At 42.3% G+C, this 23,925-nt stretch overlaps 1 protein-coding gene across 4 annotated transcripts in view; it reads right to left on the reverse strand.

The window, feature by feature from the left end:
* Positions 1 to 23,925, reverse strand: part of tpp2 (tripeptidyl peptidase 2) — a 185,874-nt gene that overhangs the window by 157,244 nt on the left and 4,705 nt on the right. For all 4 annotated transcript variants that reach the window (XM_070891895.1, XM_070891894.1, XM_070891898.1 and 1 more), the window contains exons 2-4: positions 16,330 to 16,458; positions 3,941 to 4,036; positions 3,742 to 3,846 (exon numbers count right to left, since the gene is read on the reverse strand). In XM_070891895.1, coding sequence (XP_070747996.1) covers positions 3,742 to 3,846; positions 3,941 to 4,036; positions 16,330 to 16,458 — 330 coding nt within the window. The remainder of the gene's footprint in view (positions 1 to 3,741; positions 3,847 to 3,940; positions 4,037 to 16,329; positions 16,459 to 23,925) is intronic.

Consider the following 23,925-nt stretch of genomic DNA (forward strand, 5'->3'; position numbering starts at 1 on the left):
CACCTGGAGGAGGGTACCACTGGAGTTGGTTTTCCCTACACCCTCTCTGCCGATCACACCTCCCCAGAGGTCAGTGTCCTTTCCAGCACTGGCGTTAAAGTCGCCAAGGAGGATTAGCTTGTTGCGCATTGGGACTCAGGACAGGGATTGTTCAAGTCCAGAGTAGAATTCCTCTTTGGTCTCATCTGTAACTTCCAGTGTTGGGGCATTGATGAGCGTAGCGCACTGGTTCCAGGGCTAGGGTGAGCCGAAGGGTTATGAGGCATTAGTTTATCCTGCAAGGGGAGTCTCTGAGATGCCCAACTAGCTCATTTTTTAATGGTGAAGCCTACCCTATGGAGGCAGTGTTCTTCTTCTGGTTTACCTTTCCAGAAGGAGGTGTAACTACCACCTTGTTCTTTGAGCTTGCCTTCCCCTGCCCGTCGAGTCTCGCTTAGGGCGGCGATGTCTATTTCGAAATGTGTGAGTTCCCAGGCAACGATAGCAGTACGACGTTCCGATCTGTCGTTGTTGGGGTTGTCCATGAGAGTCCTGATGTTCCTGGTCCCGAACTTCATTTTAAAGGGTGGATGATGCCTGTGTGTGAATTCTTTTAACGTGGGGTGGCCATAGCACACCAGCTACCACACAGACTTGGCAGAGCAAGGTCTTGGTCCAATGGCAAGGGAATCCTAGATGACTGGAGACCAGGCTCCGCTGCAGGGGCCTAGTACATACATACGCGCACACACGCAAATATTCCTACTGTCCTCCTCCCTCCTTCCCACAGGTCCTCTCTCCTTGGGCTTCATAGGATGCAGTGTAGGCCTCCTGACCTCACCGTTGGCCTGTGCTCAGACGATGACGTAGTCTAGCAGATGCCAGTGCTTGGAGCGAGGGATCAGTAGGTTAATATAATCAGATGTAGTTCATTACTTCCCGGTCTAGCTTCTTCATTGAGGTTTCAGCGAGAAAAGGCTAACTCATTCACTCAGAGGTAAGCTATGTGTCTAAAAAGGGAGAGTTGGTATGTGTAAATTGTACTGGTAAAATAGTTCAAATGAGCCTAAATTTTAGGCATCCAAAATCTCCTAGAATGAACAATAATCCTCCAGAAACATTTTTAATGAGGGTTGAGTGTTGTCTGGAGCCTTGCAAATAATGTTCCGGTTCTGTCTACCTGTGTTTTCACCCCAGAGGGGCGGCAATGGCGTCGGTGAGCTCTTCCAGCGCCCCGCTGGGGTTTTCAGGGCCAGTTTCGGCGGGACACGGAGCATTACCGCCCAGAAGAGGTGAGCCGGTGTTCAACACCCCTGGTTGCGACAACGGCTCGGATTTTGAGTCCCGCCCAACCTGTAGCGTCATGCGCCCTGCTGTGAAAACAGGCGGTTTGATCTATACTTACCTCACTGCAGCTAGTAATGTCCACCTCTGGTAAGTGTGACGGTTTTTTTCGCAATTTATGTTGTGGTGGTGTGGGCTATGTATTGGGAATGTCTTTGGTGGGGTTTTTTTCAGGTTTTATTTCCTCCCCAGGCATCTCTTAGAGCGCGCCCAGGCTGACTGTTTAGCTTGAGTTTTTCGCATGCTTAGCCGGCCTAGCGCCCTAAGAGAGTGTGCAATGCCTCCCTTAGTGCTCCGCCCCACACTCAGGGCCCAGCTGCCCAATTGTTCCCGGGTGCAAACTTTACCATCCCAAAATGAGCAAGCTGAAAATCCAGCCCCTTGGATTTTGTTAACCACAGCTTTCTTACATAGAGCTGGTTACATTGGGATTGTGAAAAGAACTGTGCTTAACTATTATATTTTGGGTTTGCTTGTCTGGGATGGTGAAAGGAACTAATATTATAACATATTCCCACTGGTGGATGTTTATTGCCAGAAGATAACCGAATCTAGTGTACTTTAGCATCCGAGAGGGAGAGGGCCCAATGAAGTTGGCGCAGAGGTACCACAACAGTGCTAGCCGAGGTGAATTACCTAATCTCCAAACGGGGAATTAGGACCACAAAGCCAAATTTACTTCAGGTTCTTTCTTGGGTTATGGTTTGGGAGACTTCCTGCTATCTCTCAGGGGAAATCTATGCTTTGCTTTGACTGTCCTTTAATCTAAAGGATACACAGCACAGTCCCAAGCAGTTCAGGGACCTGAGCTGAAGGTTCCTATACAAGAGTTCTGTTTACTAGATCAAGCGTTACCTCCTTGTTGGGATCGAGTGCAATCTGCTCTTGATGGATATTGAATTTGAATCTGGTCAATGCCAACCTTGTTTTAGTGCAGGTCCATCCCCAGTGGTGATTGAAATTGCTGAATCCCTGGCACTCTGACATTGGCTTTGCATTAGCACTGATTAATGCCAACATGTATTTAGTGATAATCAACTGGCTGTGGCTTGAACTCTTACACCTATTGTGCTCCTTTTTCTGACAACAGGAAACATGGTGCAGCTATTCCTCATAAATGTGTTCGTGAGCACAAGGTAAATTTTGCATGCGTCGGCAAGAAACATTTTATGCAATAATTGGCAGCATCACAGATTTTGAACAGAATATTTCATTTTGTAGGGTATTTAAAACTGTTGACATATGTTGGGCAGACATTTTGCATGGTTTTTAAAACCTTTGATAGATGTTGGTGTTGACATCTGACCAAACCATGGAGCCATTTAATTTGTTTTTGATGCGGGTGATGGGTCAGTGCATTGCACAACCACAGCCTAGATGTGATGCACTCTCTGTGACAAGTCTCTGTGACAAGTGTAAAATTCCAATTTTTGCCTTTGCCTGTTGTATATTAATGCTCATTTTTTCTAGTTGCTTCATTTGATCTTTATATGATCACCTAGAATTGATTTTGTATGCTTGTTCTGAAAAGGAGACCTTATGATATTTTAGGGAGGGTTCATCATCTGGTGCTTCAGAGATTTAAAAAAAATGTTTTAATTAACAGAATATTTGCTACTCCTGATGTTTATCCAATCTAATTTGCTTCTGTAGAGGCTGAAGATTTTGTTGCAAACATTTTGTGATGAGAGTTTCACCCACGTAGAGTCTTTAGTTGCAGAAAAAATATCCTGCACAATGGAGCAAGCTTTACAAAATGTAGGAATAGGTGACATGTGGCACTGCCTATCTGCAATGTCATTTTTATGGGCATGCTCCGCATTCAGTTTCCTGACAACCAATTAAGCTAGGCTCCGTAAAGTAAAGAATTCAGAATAAAACATAAATTAGATATGTACACCTAATTAACATCAAGATTCTTTTCAATGTTTTGACTAATAAGTTCTCATGAAGTATATTTATTGGGTGCCTCATCCCAAATATAACTGGCTTCTCCATTGTTCAAATCCAAAGTATTTTTAAAAATGAAAACCATTGAAAATGCAATTTTTTAAAAATCCATTAAAATCTTGTAAAATTGGGCTCCCCGACACAGTAAGCTGCTCTTACTAATTAAACTCTGATCTACTGCAATAAAGTAACTCAATGCAGGTAAAAGAAAGGTCATGTGCATCTTCAGTTACTGGACATACTCTCCCTATGGGAAAACAGTTAGTAACAGGATGGACGGCAGTGCAACTATTGAACTGTAATTGTCATTATCAGATGAGACAATGTTATAAAGTCAAATATTCATTTCATCGTTAATTATCAGTTTCATTTTAGTGGCCCAGAGTGTTCTGATTTAACAAATTCATTTTAACAATTACTTATCCATGCCCAGGTTGCACTATAAATTTGCTTATACAAAATACTAACTTGTGACAAATTCGTATGAGTGCTGTCAAACTCATCTAATTTTCTGCAAGCTTCTGCCAAAGAAATGCGATGAACCGGATCCCAGAGCTTCTCCCGCTTTTCTTTCTACAACAACGAAAGTGTAAAACAATAAATATATGGCTTATTAACCAGTGAATCATACAAGTGAAAGTATTTACAGCAATTTTTAATGCCTCACCTGTATCCTTTCCTTAAGTGCTTTAGGGTAAAATTCATATCCATTTTTGAAACCAACATGATATTTTCCAGATGGATTTATCCAATTATCAGGAATCTTGAAAGAAAAACATTGAGTTGTGTATTTATAGCATATAAAGCACAAACTTGAAGTTTAATATGCAACTCACTAACACGGTCAGCTGTATTCAATTGGAATGAGAAAATAATCTGCGCATCTGCCTTTCTCTTTAACAGCATCTTTCACACACAGGACGCCCAAAAGTGCTTCAAAGCCAATGAAGTACTTTTGAAGTGTAGTTATTGTTTTAATGTAGGGAAACGTGGCAGTCAACCTGCACAGAGCAATATCCCACAAACAGCAATGAGATATAAATGACAAGACAATCTGGTTTTGCTGGTGTTGGTTGAGGGATAAGTGTTGCCAGGACACTGAATAGTGACATGGGGTCTTTACGTCTACCAAATAGGGCAGATGGAGCCTCAATTTAACACCTCATACAAAACAGGACACCTCCAACAATACAGCATTCTCTCAGTTCCACTTTAAATCTTTGAAATGAACGAGCCCCACCTTCTGATTCAGAGACGTGAATGCTACCACTGAGCAAAGAATGATGCCTAATTTCTGTCTTTCTGTATTGCATGCAAGCATTCCTCTTTCTCACTCTAATAGGTGTTAGAAATTAGAATCTGTCTCATAGATACATGCGATTAGAATTGACCACTGCAGTCAACAAAACACAGGTGAAATAATCAGCCGATTACAAAATGTAACTGGTATGTACTTGAAAATTGTAGTAACAATACAAGAAGAAACATGTCCCGTCCCGCTCTCCACAACCCATCATTGTAGGCAAAAATTAGCACTGACATTTTCTAACAGTCTGCGAAACAAATGCGAGATAAATAGTTGTGTTTATTTGAACAAATAGTAACAGCACTCTTAGACATCTGCTCTCTCCCCTCAACATAATACACGTTCGTGAGTTTATAATACACAAACAAGTTACAGCAGGTATCGAAACAGAACAGTCAGTTTTATTAGTCTATCTTTCACACATCTCATTTTTAAAAACAAACTCTTAAAATTTTAGCAAAGCTTTTGACATTTATTCTCTGGTTTTACAAAATTATTTAAAGCAGTGTAGCAAGTCCTAAAACCTAAAAAAATTCTAATAGTACTAAAGCATCCTGGGATATTAGGCACACTGAACATGCTCAGCAAGCACAATCCAATCAACAGGGTACCAGCACTGGGAAAAAATATCAAGTCCAAGTTTTTGAGAAGGATGAAACTTTTGAAGTAAATAATTTAATGAAGATATTAAAAGTCAGGGACACAACTCAATGAATAAATGCTATTGTGAAATATGTAATTTTTTGAAAGTTTTAAAATTGTTAAAACAGTAAAAATTCCAACTATCGAGCAAAAACTGGCACTGAATAACATTTTCAGAAAACAATTTGAGCGACTGCAGTGACCCATTCCCCAAATTGTGTAATCATAAGAATGATGTATTCTCATTAACATAGCAGTTTTGTTTCATACAGAGTGACCCCTTTAACACTGAAAATACCCATCACAGCAGCACCTGCAGAAGTAACAGGTACTTATGACGGAAATTGCGGTCGGAGGCGTCCCGCGGGCAAATGCCTCTGATCTGCAAGAAAAAAAACGCACCTACCTGGTGCCTCTGTATCTTCAAACTCTTGCGGTCCTCGGCCTGCAGGCGTACACCTGCGCAAAGACCCATGAATCCCAGGGGTGCATGCAGTTCACAAGCATCCCTGGGATCAGGTGGGTCAGGCCAACCAATCACAAAGGGGGATTCCCATCATGCTTATGGGGAATCCATTTATGTACATAATCTCCATAAGCATAATAGGAATCCTCTTTAAAACAAAACAAGGTTCTACACAAGTTTAACATAACTTCTCTGCTTTTGAATTCTATTCCTCTAGAAATGAACTTTATTTGTACTTTTATGTTTTTTTAAACCTGTGTTGCTACTTTTAATGATTTGTGAATCTATACCCCATTTACACTCTTATTTCCAAGGAACATAACATAAGAAATAGCAGGAGTAGGCCATTTGACCCCTCGAGCCTGCTCTGCTATTTAATAAGATCATGGCTGATCTGATCATGGACTCAGGTCCACTTCCCTGCCTGCTCCCCATAATCCTTTAATCGCTCAAAAATCTGTCTATCTCCGCCTTAAATATATTCAATGACTCAGCCTCCACATCTCTCTGGAGCAGAGAATTCCAGAGATTTACAACCCTCAAGAAATTCTTCCTCATCTCAGTTTTAAATGGGCTTTATTCTGAGACTATGCCCCCTAGTTTTAGTTTCCCCTATGAGTGAATATCCTCTCTGCATCCACCTTGTCGAGCCCCCTCATTATCTTATATGTTTCGATAAGATCACCATTCATCCTTCTGAACTCCAATGAGTATAGGCCCAACCTACTCAACCTATCTTCATAAGTCAACCCCCTCATCTCCGGAATCAACCTAGTGAACCTTCTCTGAACTGCCTCCTTCCTTCCTTAAATATGGAGACCAAAACTGTACGCAGTACTCCAGGTGTGGCCTCACCAATACCATGTACAGTTGTTGCGGGACTTCTTAGCTTTTATACTCTAGCCCCCTTGCAATAAAGGCCAACATTCCATTTACCTTCCTGATTACTTGCTGTACCTGCATACTAACTTTGTGTTTCATGCACAAGTGCCCCCAGATCCCTGTACTGCAGCACTTTGCAATTTTCTTCCATTTAAATTATAATTTGCTTTTCTATTTTTTCTGCCAAAGTGGATAACCTCCCATGTCCCCATAATGTACTGCATCTGCCAAATTTTTGCCCACTCACTTAGCCTGTCTATATGCCTTTGCAGATTATGTGTGTACTCCTCACAATTTGTTTTCCCATCCACCTCTATCATCAGCAAACTTGGCTACATTACGGTCCCTTCATCCAAGTCATTAATATAGATTGTAAATAGTTGAGGCCCCAGCACCGATTCCTGCGGCACCCTACTAGTTACCCTGTTTGCAAATCGGAAAATGACCCATTTATCCCCACTCTCTGTTTTCTGTTAGCCAATCCTCTATCCATGCTAATATATTACCCCCAACCTAGTGAACTTTTATCTTGTGCAGTAACCTCTTATGTGGCACTTTATCGAATACCTTCTGGAAATCCAAATACACCACATCCACTGGGTTCCCCCTTATCCACCCTGCTCATTACATCCTCAAAGAACTTCAGCAGATTTGTCAAACACGATTTCCCTTTCATAAAACCATGCCGACTCTGCTTGATTGAATTATGCTTTTCCAAATATCCTGCTACTGCTCCCTAAGCAAATGCTTTATGTGGAGCTCCTTCATGGTAAACGAGCCAAAGGAGGACAGTGGAAACATTATAAGTACACCCTCAAAGCCTCCCTGGTAAAGTGTGACATCACCACTGACACCTAGGATACCCTGGCCGAAGACCGCGCGAGGAGGGCGTTGAGGCCAAGCGCAGGCAGCGGAAGGAGCACGTGGCAAACCAGCCCCACCGACCCCCTCCCTCGACGAATGTCTGTCCCACCTGTAACAGAGTCTGTGGCTCTTGTATCGGACTGTTCAGCCATCAAAGAACTCACTTTGGGAGTGGAAGCAAGTCTTCCTCAATTCCGAAGGACTGCCTATGATGATGATGCTACTGCTTCCTTAATAATGGATTCTAGCATTTTTCCAACGACAGTTTCCTGCTTTCTGTCTGCCTCCTTTTTTAAATAGGAGGCGTTACATTTGCAGTTTTCCAATCTACTGGGATCTCCCCAGAATCCAGGGATTTTGGTAAATTACAACCAATGCATCCACTAACTCTGCAGCCACTTCATTTAGGACCCTAGGATGCAAGCCATCAGGTCCAGGGGACTTGTCAGTCTTTAGTCTCATTATTTTAACCGGCGTAGCATCCTCATTCCTCCTACCAAAATGCACTGCCTCACACTTATCTATATTGAAATTCATTTGTCATGTACAAACTTCATTTTTTTTTTTAAATTGTCAGAAATGATGGATATAAAAGAACTGTATAATAATGCATCAACACTTCCAAAATATCACACAGTTACACGGTTATACATCAACAAACAATCCAAAAGCCCAAGGTGAGCTGAAAAAGGCATATCTATTTGTGGAATTTGTATTAATTTTAAAGTTTTCAGCATATTAGCCCATCCCTCATGTCACTATAACAATGGCTGCAGGAGCAGCGACTTTCCTATGGCGCTGACATGCTGTACATCCAGATACTTAATTCGAATATTAAATCACAATGCAACCAGACAACCAACAAATACAAAGTGCTGTAGTTCTTTAGTTCACAGTATTAAAAACAGAACAAAAACGAGTATCCGTATTTTCAACTTCAATCACTGCCATTAATAATCGTTATCTTCTTGAACCAGCACAACCCCCATGTAACATGTCAGAAATGCAGCATCTAAAGTGCAGAAAAACACACACACAATTTGTATCACCAAAATAAAAACAAAAAGCAGGAAAAGCTATGATTTAAACAGAAATAAATCTTTATCTTTCATCCTGGACAGGAGAACCAATCAGACCAACTTGGAAATATTTACTAATATAGGCCACAAGTTTCCACATGATTTGCGTCTGATTTTTTTTTTTAAAGGAGCAACTGGTGTAGAACGGAGTATCTTAGAAATCGGAGTTCTCCACATTTAGTTTTCTGCAGGTAGAACAGTTTCACTTTGGAACAGAATTTTTGTTTCAAAAGTGGATGTGTCTGGCCACTGACGCCTGATTTGAAAGTTTCCACAGTGAAAACGTACTCCAAACTAACTTAGAATGGAGCAAGTGAAGATTTTTGTACGCTTGAAAAAACCTTGTCTACACTTTAAAAAATCAGGCGCAGGTTACAAATTAGGCGTAGGGAACGAGGTGGGGGGGGGAGGGGGGAAGGGAAGTCATTAAATTCTACAATAAATCCTTAGTTATACTTATACAAATATTATACAAATAAATCCAACCTGAATAAAAATTTATAAGCAAAGAAAAGATTAAATAAACCATGTTCCTACCTGTGTGAAAGTGCTTCAGGCAGGCCTTTCAGGCAGCGGTGTGGTGTCAGTGTCTCAACGGCAGGGGCAGGCAGCAAGCAGCCTTCGAGCTGAGCTGCGGTGCTTGAGGCAGGCCTTCATTCCCCGCGAAGATGCAGCACCCGGACGGACTTGAGGCCATTCGGCTATGGGATTGCAGCGGCGTCAGTGGCTGGTCAGGAGCAGCAGCAGCCTTCGAGCTGTGAGGGGGACTGACCGAGGCCATTTGGACAGGGAGAGGCAGCCACATCGACATCTTTATATTTAAATTTGCAGAATGGGTGCACCACATATTATGCAATGGTTTGCTTCCTCATGCAAGAAATTCTTTGTTCTTGGTGGACATTGATCCATTGCAAAGTTGAATTGGCACTTTTTTTTCTCCAAACAAACACACAGTCCTTAATTTGCAGGCACCGGTTCTGCAAGTTTAGCAGTGAAAAGCTGAACTCACTGATTTCAGCAGGTGATTTATTCAGCAGTGCTGCTAAAAGCACTCCCTCACACACAGAAATATCAAGAAAATTAAAATGCAAGCCTTTGCAGGGGTCCAAGAAACAAATCTTCACTTTTTCTGCAGCACTTTTAAAAATGGCCGAGTGCCAATGTTTACTTCAGACTGCGCGTGCGCGAACGCTCCAACGCGCAGGGTTGCCGGCACCAAGAAGCCTCATTTAAATTGTACCCGCCCCCTCCTACTTACAAAATCGGCGCGAGTGGTAGGCTCCGCCCCCTGTGCGCCACGGCAAGCAGACATCGAGCTCCAAGGAGCTCGAGAATACCGCATTTTTTTTCCGGCGCGAAAAACAGGCGCCCAGCTCTGAGGTGCGCCTTTTTCACCGCGTGTGGAAACTTGGGGCCATAATGATGTAAAGATGTTAATATACGAATTTTGCTTCTAATGTTTTTCTTTCAAACATTTTCCACAAATTCATTCCCTGCTTTTGTCAGGAAAAGTGTTGAATTATTTTAGGTACTTCGCAATTAAATAAACTTCATTGATATAATTAAAAATGGAGTGTACAAACATTTATACCAAATCAAAATTGTACATTATCAGTTTAATCAAGTATTTTCTAAGAATTTCTCAATAAACAAATAGTGGTTTCTTCTAAAGTAGCTTCTTGTAATCTTTATACATCATTACATAACTCTTGTTTCTATTAACACTCCACTAAACGTTTAAGAGGAAATCTATTTTTATATTACTCCTGGGACTTGTTAGTACTATAGAACAAACAAAATAAAATGGCGTGTGTTTTACACCTTTTTGGTTCTCTTCCAAAATGTCTTAATGATATTACTTTTTTTTTTAAATATGTAACTCTTACAAATTCTCCCCTCCCCTTCCTCAACAACACAGTTGCATGCTTGTGTAAAGCTACTCACTTCACTTGATCGCTCAAAATCAAATAGAAAAATTTAAATTTTAAAATGATTTAAGCATTTCAGGGCCTCATTAAAAGTGTATGGCCTTCAGGACCTGGTTGAAACTTGATTAGATGAACACCAAATTGATTTTTGCTTGTTTCTTCCAAAATCATATTCAAAACTATGGGGGTGGGGGAAGATTAACGCTCATTTTTTGTGAAACGTTCATTAAAAGTCCTTAAAATCTTTCAAGTCTCATTGCAGCTTTGACAGAAGAAAATGGTCCCAGTTTCTCTTTCCCTCTTCAATCCAGTTTTGGCCTCTTTATTTGCTGCTGTTCCCACCAACTCTCTCAGACTTTGAAGTACAAACTGGTGGGGTGAAGGCCACAAACTTTTTCCCTCTCACATGATTTAAATAACCTTGATTAACTCCTTCAAAAAGGGGACAACACCTGGCAAAATTTAAACTGGAACTTACCACGTGACATTCAACATCACTTTCCTGTATTTTTTTTCCAGCTTTAAGCAATTTTCTGATTGTTTTCCCCCTCATATTTCTGTTTCACCGGGGACCTAAAAATTGTTTGCTGTAGCCTCCTTGCAGCAATCATTTTACATGTGCTGTGTCTCCACCTGTGTTGTTCCAAAGTGCAGCTGTCGCTCAATCACCAGGAATGGACTACCACACGTCTTCTCAGAAAAAACTACTGACAGAATCCCGAGACACTGCTTGCTGGGTTCCTGGACATCGTATCTTAGCAAATGCAGTTCCAATTCGGATCAGCTCAGAGGTCACAAACAACTAGAGTATTCCCGGGCCATTGTGTTTTGGGCCCCTCCCCCCACTCCAGCTTTCCAGCTCACTGCGCGGCCTGTGAAATTATGCGTGCGGGACCTTACAGATTGCTGCACGGCCGCACACCCTACAGTAAACAGTGCCTACAACCCTCCGAGATCTCTGTGCTCCTCCAATTTGAGCCTCTTGCGCATTACCGATTTTAATCGCTCCACCATTGATAACCGAGCCTTTAGCTAGCCACACTCACTATTATCCAATACAAGAGACAACCACAGATGCTACATGACCTGCTGAGATTTCCAGCATTTTCTGTTTTTATTTCAAATTCCAGCATCCGCAGTATTTTGCCTTTGTAAGAGACCTTTGTTGCCCCAGGCGATCTGAATTCTTCATAAAACATAGAAACATAGAAAATAGATGAGGGAGTAGGCCATTCGGCCCTTTGAGCCTGCACCACCATTCAATATGATCATGACTGAAAATGCACTTCAGTACCCCATTCCTGCTTACTCTCCATACCTCTTTTGATCCCTTTAGGACCATAACTAACTCCCTCTTGAATATATCTAACGAACTGGCCTCAACAACTTTGTGGTAGTGAATTCCACAGGTTCACAACTCTGAGTGAAAAAGTTTCTCCTCATCTCTGTTCTAAATGGGTTACTCCTTATCCTCAGACTTTGACCCCTGGTTCTGAACTTCCCCATCATCGGAAACATTCTTCCCGCATCTAACCTGTCCAGTCCCGTCAGAATCTGATAAGTTTCCATGAGATCCCCTCTCATCCTTTTAAACTTCAGTGTATAAAGGCCCAGTTGATCCAGTCTCTCCTCATATGTCAGTCCCGCCATCCCGGGAATCAGTCTGGTGAACATTCGCTGCACTCCCTCAATAGCAAGAATGTCCTTCCTCAGATTAGGAGACCAAAACTGAACACAATATTCCAGGTGAGGCCTCACCAAGGCCCTGTACAACTGCAGTAAGACCTCCCTGCTCCTATACTCAAATCCGCTAGCTATGAAGGCCAACATACCATTTGCCTTCTTCACCGCCTGCTGTACCTGCATGCCAACTTTCAATGACCGATGAACCATGAAACCCAGGTCTCGTTGCACCTCCCCCTTTCCTAATCTGTCGCCATGCAGATAATATTCTGCCTTCGTGTTTTTGCCCCCAAAGTGGATAACCTCACATTTATCCACATTATACTGCATCTGCCATGCATTTGCCCACTCACCTAACCTGTCCAAGTCACCCTGCAGCCTTTTAGCGTCCTCCTCACAGCTCACACCGCCACCCAGTTTAGTGTCATCTACAAACTTGGAGATATTACACTCAATTCCTTCATCTAAATCATTAATGTATATTGTAAAAAGCTGAGGTCCCAGCACTGAGCCCTGCGGCACTCCACTAGTCACTACCTGCCATTCTGAAAAGGACCCGTTTATCCCGACTCTCTGCTTCCTGTCTGCCAACCGGTTCTCTATGCACGTCAGCGCATTAGCCCCAATACCACGTGCTTTGATTTTGCACACCAATCTCTTGTGTGGGACCTTGTCAAAAGCTTTTGAAAGTCCAAATACACCACATCCACTGGTTCTCCCTTGTCCACTCTACTAGTTACATCCTCAAAAAATTCCAGAAGATTTGTCAAGCATGATTTCCCTTTCATAAATCCATGCTGACTTGGACCGATCCCAACACTGTTTTCCAAACGCGCTGCTATTTCATCTTTAATAATTGATTCCAACATTTTCCCCACTACTGATGTCAGGCTAACTGGTCTATAATTACCAGTTTTCTCTTTCCCTCTTTTTTTAAAAAGTGGTGTTACATTAGCTACCCGTCCAGTCCATAGGAACTGATCCCGAGTCGACAGACTGTTGGAAAATGATCACCAATGCATCCACTATTTCTAGGGTCACTTCCTTAAGTACTCTGGGATAGACTATCAGGCCCCGGGGAGTTATTGGCCTTCAATCCCATCAATTTCCCTATCACAATTTCCCGCTTTATAAGGATATCCTTCAGTTCCTCCTTCTCACGAGACCCTGGGACCCCTCGTATTTCTGGAAGGTTATTTGTGTCTTCCTTCGTGAAAACAGAACCAAAGTATTTGTTTAACTGGTCCGCCATTTCTTTGTTTCCCATGATAAATTCACTTGAATCTGACTGCAAGGGACCTACGTTTGTTTTCACTAATCTTTTTCTCTTCACATATCTATAGAAGCTTTTGCAGTCAGTTTTTATGTTCCCGTCAAGCTTCCTCTCATACTCTATTTTCCCCCTCCTAATTAAATCCTTTGTCCTCCTCTGCTGTATTACAAAATTCTCCCAGTCCTCAGGGTTGCTGCTTTTTCTGGCCAATTTATATGCCTCTAATTTCCCTTGTTAGCAACAGTTGAGCCACCTTCCCCGTTTTATTTTTACTCCAGACAGGGCTCTCCAATTGTTGAAGTTCATCCATGTGATCTTTAAATGTTTGCCATTGCCTATCCAATGTCAACCCTTTAAATATGATTCGCCAGTCTATCCTAGCCAATTCACGCCTCATACCATCGAACTTACCTTTCCCCAAGTTCAGGACCCTAGTCTCTGAATTAACTGCGTCACTCTCCATCTTAATAAAGAATTCGACCATATTATGGTCACTCTTCCCCAAGGGGCCTCGCACAACAAGATTGCTAATTAGTCCTTTCTCATTACACATCACCCAGTCTAGGATGACCAGCCCTCTAGTTGGTTCCTCAACATATTGGTCTAGAAAACCATCCCCAATACACTCCAGGAATCCTCCTCCACCGCATTGCTACCAGTTTGGTTAGCCTAATCAATATGTAGATTAAAGTCACCCATGATAACTGCTGTACCTTTATTGCACGCATCCCTAATTTCTTCTTTGATGCTGTCCCCATCCTCATTATTACTGTTTGGTGATCTGTACACAACTCCCACTAGCGTTTTCTGCCCTTTGGTACTCCATCCATACCGATTCCACATCATCCAAGCTAATGTCCTTCCTTACTATTGCGTTAATTTCCTATTTAACCAGCAACGCTACCCCACCCCCTTTTCCTTTCTGTCTATCCTTCCTAAATGTTGAATACCCCTGGATGTTGAGTTTCCAGCCTTGGTCACCCTGGAGCCATGTCTCCATGATGCCAATTACATGATATCCATTAACTGCCATCTGTGCAGTTAATTCGTCCACCTTATTCCGAACACTCCTCGCATTGAGGCTTGTCTTTTTAACACACTTTGCTCCTTTAGGATTTTGCTGTAATGTGGCCCTTTTTGCTTTTTGCCTTGGGTTTCTCTGCCCTCCACTTTTACTTTTCTTTTTTCTATCTTTTGCTTCTGCCCCCATTCTACTTCCCTCTGTCTCCCTGCATAGGTTCCCATCCCCATGCCATATTAGTTTAACCCCTCCCCAAAAGCACTAGCAAACACTCCCCCCGCTCGGACATTGGTTCCGGTCCAGCCCAGGTGCAGACCGTCTGGTTTGTACTGGTCCCACCTCCCTCAGAACCGGTTCCAATGTCCCAGGAATTTGAATCCCTCCCTTCTGCACCACTCAAGCCACGTATTCATCTGAACTATCCAGCGATTCCTACTCTGACTAGCACGTGGCACTGATAGCAATCCTGAGATTACTAAGGGAATCAAGGGATGATTGGGTAGGAAAATGGAGTTGAAGTCAAAGATCAGCCATGATCTTATTGAATGGCGGAGCAGGCTCGAGGGGCCATATGGCCTGCGCCTAATTCTTATGTTCTTATTACTTGGTCACTTATCTCATTGCCATTTGTGATATCTTGCTGTGTGCAAGCTGGCTGCATTTCCCTACATTACAAGAGTGTTAAAGTACCCTCAATTATGGAAAGGAAGAGGAAATCTATAAACAGATCAAGGAGATAAGTAAGAACAAAAATACTGTTCTGAGCTCACGAAAGATGAAAGACATAGAAGTATAAGATCAATCAAACAAGTGTCCTATATATTGAAGTTAATACACAATATAGATATTTTATACATAGTAAGCCTATGTGTGCAACTTCACTGGAATTATTGGGAGCATTTAAACAATTATAACTTTTAGTACAGAATTAGTTATATACTTTGCATTGTATGGGATATGCATTAGATATATGCAGCGATTATATACAACACAGTCAGTTTGAGGTTTATTACAAAGCAGGGGTATAATCATTGGGATCTGGATGTCAATTTGTGACAAGGCTCGAGTGGCTCATGGGCACCTGAACCCTAACAACTGCACACACACACACACACAGGCCAAGAGTTTCCGCTTTGAATGCAATCGACGAGCCAGGCGCAAATTGTGCTAGTTTTCAGAAGTGTTTTCTTTTGCTCAAGTTTCCACTCAAATTCATTTCGATATCACCGAATGCAAAATCTTCCATGAACCTGTACAATCGAGCAGTGTTTCTTTTTTAAAAAGTATTACATTAAATATATTCCTTGATATATTTAATAGTAACCTGGTGCTGTTTTATTAATAGTGTATAGTTGAAAATAGGTTTATCACATAAAAATAAGTATTTTCAATCAGAGTGTCTTGTCTACTACCTGTGAGTAATCCAATCTTAAATATCTGAAAAGGCTTAAAAAAACTATATAGAACTATTTATTCATTACATTGGTGTACGGTAGTCAGTGCTCAATAAATTTTTAAAAATTGAAAGCTTTAAAAACGTGTATATTCATGTCCTTGCACTTAAAAAGCTTAATTTTAAAGATCTCCTTGAAGGCCCGCAAACAGACGCAATTAGCGGTAACTCGCAATGGTCATTATTTCAATCTGGGTGCATGGCCAGTTTTGTGAAAGGGGCCAGCTTCTATCATGATTTTTTAAAAACTGGCACCAAAGATCGCGGAAACGCAATTTGCGCTGGACATAATTTGTGCTTTAAATCGCTAGATTATTTATGCTAGTTTGGCTAATTTTGGGTGAATTGCACTGAATAAAACAGCACAACCCAGCAGAAATTCTTGTCCACAATGTGCATGTTGTTTTGGAATCTAAATGGCGTAAAAATTACAAACTTTTAAAAGTGCTCCGTTATTACCTTAAGAGTCCTTCCTGAAAGGCCAATAATTTTCTCATCCTTTGGCTCCAATACAGTGGATGTGTTCACATCCCCACTGCCTGTGGTATCTATAATGTCAACAATTTTGGGCTTTCCATCACTTGTGACCTGTAAATAAAGTTTATTTTCAGTTAAGCAATATCACAACAGATGGTAATCTTCATAACTGTAATTACTCTCAGCAAGCAGCCACTTTAAAGGCTGCAGCATCTATTCTCAGCCATAATGCAATATTGTAATTTATAAACACAGGAAATGCTTCAAGAAACCATGCAGCTCATTCCATTAGTCTTCCAGCATGATTAACACCTCAATTGTCTGAAAATTGGGTTTGTTTCATCAGTAACAGTTTTACGTAATAGTATTGGCTCTTTTCAGTGATATAGTAATATGAACAGATCATCTATATGCCAAAATAAGTGCAAATTTATTTTTGCTTCACCAAACTTTTATAATCAAAGTACAAGCACAGATCATATAGAGAAATGTATAAGACTACATAAATGCCTTTATAAAATACGGTAAACTTCTAAAAAAAAAAAGTGACATTTGGGGATTCAGCAGCGGCAACAAAAGGCATCGAGGAAAGATGTTACACAAGCTAGATGCTCCATTCCCTTAAGCTCCTTTGTGTAGCTGTGCAATTACAAATGCCATGTAGGGGGGAAAGCTAGATAGGAAATTTTCAAAGTGCAGTCTTACATGCTTACTGGCAGTAGCCAATAGCAACATTAACAGCATCTTCTAGACAATGACATTCATAACTGCAAAATTAATGCATTCCTCTTCATCTGTAACTGCACTTCAAAACAATTAATTATATGTGAAATGATTTGGGACATCTTGAGAAACATAATAAGGTATTATATAAATGCAAGTTCACTCTTTATCTACAACATGTTCTCACATTAGTGACCCATTAACTACTTAAATCGCCAAATAATTACTTCCGATATTATTGTATTTTGATGTGTTATGGAAGCTAGAAAAAAATCTTTAAAACTCAGTATTTCATGCAAAATACTAAGCAGACATTGACTAATGATTTGAAAAAAATCAGATGGCCTTGTGTCATTTCTTTTCATTAATACAACCAACTCATTATGTACATGGGCATCAGCAAAAAAAAGTCCTCGTGGTCAGATAACAATATCTTAACGTTTTGGCTCCTTTACGGGTTGCATAATAGACCAACGGCTGGAACAAGGAAGGTGTTCAATATAATTGAATGTCCATAAATTCCAGTAATATGATTCTTTGTTTTTGTCCTCAAAAAAGGAGGATTGACAGGACTAAGAATAGAGCAGTTAACTGATTTCTGCAATCGGCTACAGCATAAAGTTCTGACGACGGGTCATTGATCTGAAACATTAACCCGGTTTCTCTCTCCAGAGATGCTGCCTGCACAGAGCGGCATTAAACGGAGTACACTTAAACAGAGTGTTTTATTGGGGAATTTGGAAAGAGTAGGAATTTCTGGTAAGTATTGGGTAAGTTAAAATGTAACTAGTGAAATTTAGTTTAACATTTTGATTTAAACCTGGAATTGTAAATACTGTAGTTAACAGAAGCTGCCTGCCAGTGGCAGTTAATGGTCAGTCAGCTATAAGTGTTTGTCTTACATAGGCGCTAATCACCAGGAGCAGGGGAACGGAGTCATCACTTGTAACTTGGATGATGCTCCTATAATTTAAAAGTAAACAAGTCTGCAGAGCAGTCTGCACAGAGTGTCTTAAATGGACTGCACTTAAACAGATTGTTTTATTTGAGAATTTGATAGTGAGAATTCAGAGAAGAGGGGGAAGGAGTTGTTGCTTTTTGCCTACACTACTTGTAGTGCTTTGTATTACAGGTAGATATTTAATTTCATTACCCATAATTTAATCTAGATCCATTAAGTAGTCAAGAAACTAAACTGTAAACTAAGTTACTTAAATACAAATTTAATTAAATGGAACAAGGTCATTTATGGATGGCAGTACAGATGGTATGCCACAACTGCATCCTGTGGGAGTTTGTGGACAGCATTGTGATCCTGGACAACTACGTTTACAGTAAGTGCCTGCATCTTGAGGAACTTCAGCTCAGAGATGTTGAGCTGGAATCTGAGATGTGGGCATCAGGGAGGGGAAGAGTTACCTGAACACTTTGATCCAGGAGGCAGTCATGCCCTTTAGGTTAGTACAGGTCTGGTTAGTGGTGAGGGATAGGAGGGTGTGACTGCAACTCAGGCATGGAAGAGGAGCGCAAGTGCAGTGCTGGAGGAGCCTCCGCATTTGTCCTTATCCAACAGGTATGAGGTTCTTTCTCCCTGTATGGATGAGGGAAAAGCCTGCAGGATAGATGAGCAAGCTGACCATAGCACCATTGTACAGGACGCCTTCTGGGGAGGGGGTGAAAGTTGTGGTAGAGGACAGTATAGTCAGAGGGATAGATACTGTTCTCTGCAGCTGCAACCAGAGGTTGCGAAGGTTGTGTTGCCTGCCCAATGCCAGGGTTAAAGACATCTCGTCATGGCTGGAGAAGAATTTGGGAGTGGGAAGGGGAGAATCCAGTTGTCGTAGTCCATGTAGGAACCAACGACATAGGTAGAACTAGGAATGAGGTTCTGCCAAGAGAGAGTTTGAGTTCAAATTAAAAAGTAGAAACTCAAAAGGTAATAATCTCTGGATTGTTATCTGAGCCATGAGCCAATTGGCATAGGGATAAGCAGATTAAAAGGTTAAATTGCGTGGCATGGTGTGGGAGGCAGGGGCTTTGCTTCGTGAGGCACTAGCACCGGTACCAGGGAAAGAGGGGGCTGTTCCGTTGGTACAGGCTCCACTTGAACCGAGCTGGAACCAGGGCTTTAAACTAATAAAGTGGGGGTGGGAGAATTAAAGAAAGAGTAAATTTAAAAGCAGCAAGAGAAATGTCAATGCTCTATGGCAGAGTAGAGTTCTTTGTTAAAAATAAGCAGCATGGGTCATGAAGAGACAGAGAGAGTAACAAAGCTAATACGGCATCAGTGACTAAGATATCAAGGAAAAATAAAATAAAGTCAATGCTAAAGGCACTATATCTGTGTGCGGAGCATTCGCAACAAAATAAAGCAATTAATAGTGCAGATAGAAATGAATAGGTTTGATCTAATACCCATTACGGAGTCGTGGTTGCAAAGCGACCAAGGTTGGGAACTAAATATTCCAGGATACTTAACTTTTAGAAGGGACGAGCAAAATGGAAAAGGAGGATGAGTAGTCCTTATAATAAAGGATGGGATAAAGACAGTAGAGAAAAAGGATCTTAACTCAGAAAATCAAGTCGTGGAATCAGTTTGGGTGGAGCTAAGAAACAGCAAGGACCAGAAAACATTGGTGGAAGTTGTTTATAGGCCCCCAAACAGTAGCTGTAATGTAGGGCAGAGTATAAATCGGGAAATTAAGAGACATATGTAACAAGGGTAATACGGTAGTCAGGGGGGACTTTAATCTACATATAGACAGGGCAAGCCAAATTTGCAGTAATAGTGTGGAGGACGAATTCACGGAATGTATACAAGGTGGTTTTCTAGATCCGCATGTTGAGGAACCAACTAGGGAACAAGCTATTTTAGATCTAGTATTGTGCAATGAGAAAGGGATAATTAATAACCTTGTCGTAAATGGACGAGCTACAGTACGCGAACGAAACCTGCGTCTGCGCACACACAGAGGCTGAACTCCAGGACATAGTCGACGTATTTACTGAGACATATGAAAGCATGAGCCTTACGCTAGACATCTGGAAGACAAAGGTCCTCCACCAGCCTGTCCTCGCCACACAGCACTGCTCCCCAGTCATCAAGATCCACGATGCGGCCCTGGACACCGTGGACCACTTCCCTTAATTCAGGAGCCTCCTATCAACAAGAGCAGGCATTGACGAGATACAACACCGTCTCCAGTGCGCCAGTGCAGCCTTCGGCCTAAGGAAAAGTGTGTGTGAAGACCAGGCCCTCAAAACTGTCACCAAGCTCATGGTCTATAGGGCTGTAGTAATACCCATCCTCCTGTATGGCTCAGAAACACGGACCATGTACAGTAGACACCTCAAATCCTTGGAGAAATACCACCAATGATGTCTCCGCAAGATCCTACAAATCCTCTGGGAGGACAAATGCACCAACGTTAGCGCCCTCAACCAGGCCAACATCGAATCAGTGACCACTCTTGATCAGCTCCGCTGGGCAGGCCACATAGTTCGCATGCCAGACACGAGATTCCCAAAGCAAGCGCTCTACTCTGAACTCCTTCACGGCAAACGAGCCAAGGGTGGGCAGCGGAAATGTTACAAGAACACCCTCAAAGCCTCCTTGATTAAAAAGCAACTGACACCTAGGAATCCCTGGCTAAAGACCGCCCTAACTGGAGGAAGTGCATCCGGGAGGGCGCTGAGCTCAAGTCTCGTTGCCGAGAGCATGCAGAAATCAAGCGCAGGCAGCGGAACAAGCGTGCGGCAAACCAGTCCCACACACCCCTTCCCTCGACAACTATCTGTCCCAACTGTGAGAGAGACTGTGGTTCTCGTATTGGACTGTACATCCACCCAAGAACTCATGTTGCGAGGGGAAGCAAGTCTTCCTCGACTCCGAGGGACTGCCTATGATGATGATGAGTAAATGGACCATTAGCGACAAGTGACCATAATATGATTCGAAAGTGATTTAGTTAAATCTGAAACTAGGGTCTTAAATCTAAACAAAGCAAAGCAAACGTATGAGGAGTGAGTTGCCCAAGGTAGATGGGAAACTACATTAAAGGTATGATGGTACACAAGCAATGGCTGGCATTTAAAGAATTATACATATTTTACAACAAATATACATTCTATTAAAACACAAAAACTCCACTGGAAAAGTGATCCAACCGTGGCTAACGAGAAGTTAAAGATAATATCAGATCAAAGAAAGAGGCTTATAATGTTGCCATAAAGAGCAGTAAGCCTGAGGATTGGGAGGACCTTAGAATGCAGCAAAGGTGGACCAAGAAATTGATAAAGGGAAAATAGAATACAAGAGTAAACTAGCGAGAGACATAAAAACAGACTGTAAAAGCTTCTATAGGTATTGGAAAAGATTAGTGAAAGTAAATGTGGGTCCCTTACAGGCTGAGATAGAAGAAATTATAATGGGAAATAAGAAATAAGGAAATGGCAGAGAAATTAAACAAATTCTTTCCATCTGTCTTCGCGGAAGATGATGCAAAAAACCTGCCGCAAATATTGGAGAACCAAGGGTCTAGCGAGAATGAGAAACTGAAAGAAATTATTAGTAAAACAATAGTATTGGAGAAATTAATGGACTGAACGCCAATAAATCCCCTGGACCTGATGGCCTACATCCTAGGGTATTGAAAAAGGTGGCTAGAGATAGTGGATGCATTGGTTTTCATCTTCCAAAATTTCAGATTCTGGAACGGTTCCTGCGGATTGGAGGTAGCAAATGTAACCCCACTATTTAAGAAAGGAGGGAAGAGAGAAAACAGGAAACGGGTTCGAGGGGCCATATGGCCTACTCCTGCTCCTATTTCTTATGAAACTACAGATCAGTTAGCCTGACATCAGTAGTAGAGAAAATGCTAGAGTCGATTATTAAGGATGTGGTAACAGGGCACTTAGAAAATAATAGGATTGGGCAGTCAACACAGATTTATGAAAACAAAATCATGTTTGACGAGTGTTCGTTTTTTGAGGTTTTAACTAGCAGAATATTTGGGGGGGGGTGTCGAGGGGGGGGGATCAGTGGATGTGGTGTATTTGGATTTTCAGAAGGCATTCGACAAGAGGTTATGAAACAAAAGTAGGGCTCATGAGATTGGGGGCAATATACATACTAGCATGGATTGAGGATTGGTTAACAGGCAGAAAACAGAGTAGGAATAAACGGGCCATTTTCAGGTTAGCAGACTGTAACTAGTGGGGTACCGCAAGATCGGTACGGTGTTGGAATAGTCAAGTCCAAAGGTAACAAAAGCATGGATGAGGGTTTCAGCTGCAGGTGAGTTGAGACAGAGGCACAGTCCAGCAATGTTAGAGGATGGAAACAGGCAGACTTAGTGATGGCACAGAAATGTGGTCAGAAACTCACCTTGGGTGTCAAAGAAGACATCAAGGTTGTGAACAGTCTGGTTCAGCCCAAGATATTTTCCAGGGAGAGGGATGGAGTCGGTGGCTAGGGAACGGAGCTTGTGGCGGGGAGCTAGGACAATGGCTTTGGTCTTCCCGATATTTAGTTGGAGGAGATTTCTGCTCATCCAGTACTGGATGTCGGACAAGCAATCTGACAATTTAGAGAAAGTGGAGGGGTCGAGAGGTGGTGGTGAAGTAGAGCTGGGTGTCGTTAGTGTACATGTGGAACCCGACGTTGTGTTTTCAAATCATGTCACCGAGGGGCAGCAAGTAGATGAAAAATAGGAGGGGGGCAGTGGGGTGGTCAAGGATAGATCCTTGGGAACAGGACGGGTAATGGTTTGGGAGTAGGATGAGAAGTCACTGCAGGTGATTCTCTGCAGTCCCACCCAGCTCAATGACCCTGATATCCTACCTGTAACGAGTAGTAGTCCCGTAACCAGCTGATTTTCACCCTGAAACCATAGCCAGAATCCCCCTGCACGGCGTAAGGTGCTGTCAGACTCCCCAATCGATGCCATTTTTAACAGCCCCAATCTCTCCTCCATCTCCTTGGAATCTGGTTCCGTGTGAAGGGGACAACTCTGAACTGGCAACCTCAGGCAGAGCTGATCTGTCATACGTCAAAACTGACCAGTACAGACTGACCTGAACCAAACAGAGGTTGTACACAGGAGTGGGCTCAGTGTTTGGGGCACTTCGCACAGGGCACATCCTGCAAAACTCAGCTAAACCACTCCCCGAGCTCGGACTAAATAGAAATTACAGCACAGGAGAAGGCCATTCAGCCCCAGTGCTGGCGCTCTCTCCTGTAACTCCATTTCCACACCCCACCCAAGATCATCTTATATTCCTCCTTTTCAAATATTTATCCTTTTTTTTAATTAAGTTTTAGTCTACCTCAGTAGCCACATGTGGTGAAGTATCCCACAGTCCAATAGTCTTCAGTTGAAGAACCTTTCTCCTCCCTGGTTTCTTCCGGTGTGAATCCCTTAGTTTCTGTTCCCTAGTTCTACATTCACCCAGCAGTGGAAATGTTTTTTCACTATCTACCCACAGTAAGGTCCCCAGGATTCACTCACCCCTTTACTGCATGCTCCTCTCTCAGTGCTGCTTCCACTCACCATGTTGCTGCTGCTGCTCCTAGCTCTGCAAGAAATGCTGGGCCCCATGTCAATCCTATTCCCCAATCTCCTGCAAGCCCCCATTGTCCAGGCTCCATCCCCCATTTCCTAGACTCCCTCTTTCCCCCAATCACCCATTTTTCCCCGATCCCGTTTCCCACTCCTCCCCGAGGGCCCATTCCCAAGTCTTCCTCTCTTTATCCACTTGACCCCCCCCCCCCCGCTCCCCACAATTTCAAAGGTCCACACCAATTACAGAGCCCCCACTCCCACGTCAGAGACATGTCCAATTTCAGAGCCCCCC

Source organism: Pristiophorus japonicus, chromosome 10, assembly GCF_044704955.1.
Source record: "Pristiophorus japonicus isolate sPriJap1 chromosome 10, sPriJap1.hap1, whole genome shotgun sequence".
In the NCBI taxonomy this organism is placed as follows: domain Eukaryota; kingdom Metazoa; phylum Chordata; class Chondrichthyes; family Pristiophoridae; genus Pristiophorus; species Pristiophorus japonicus.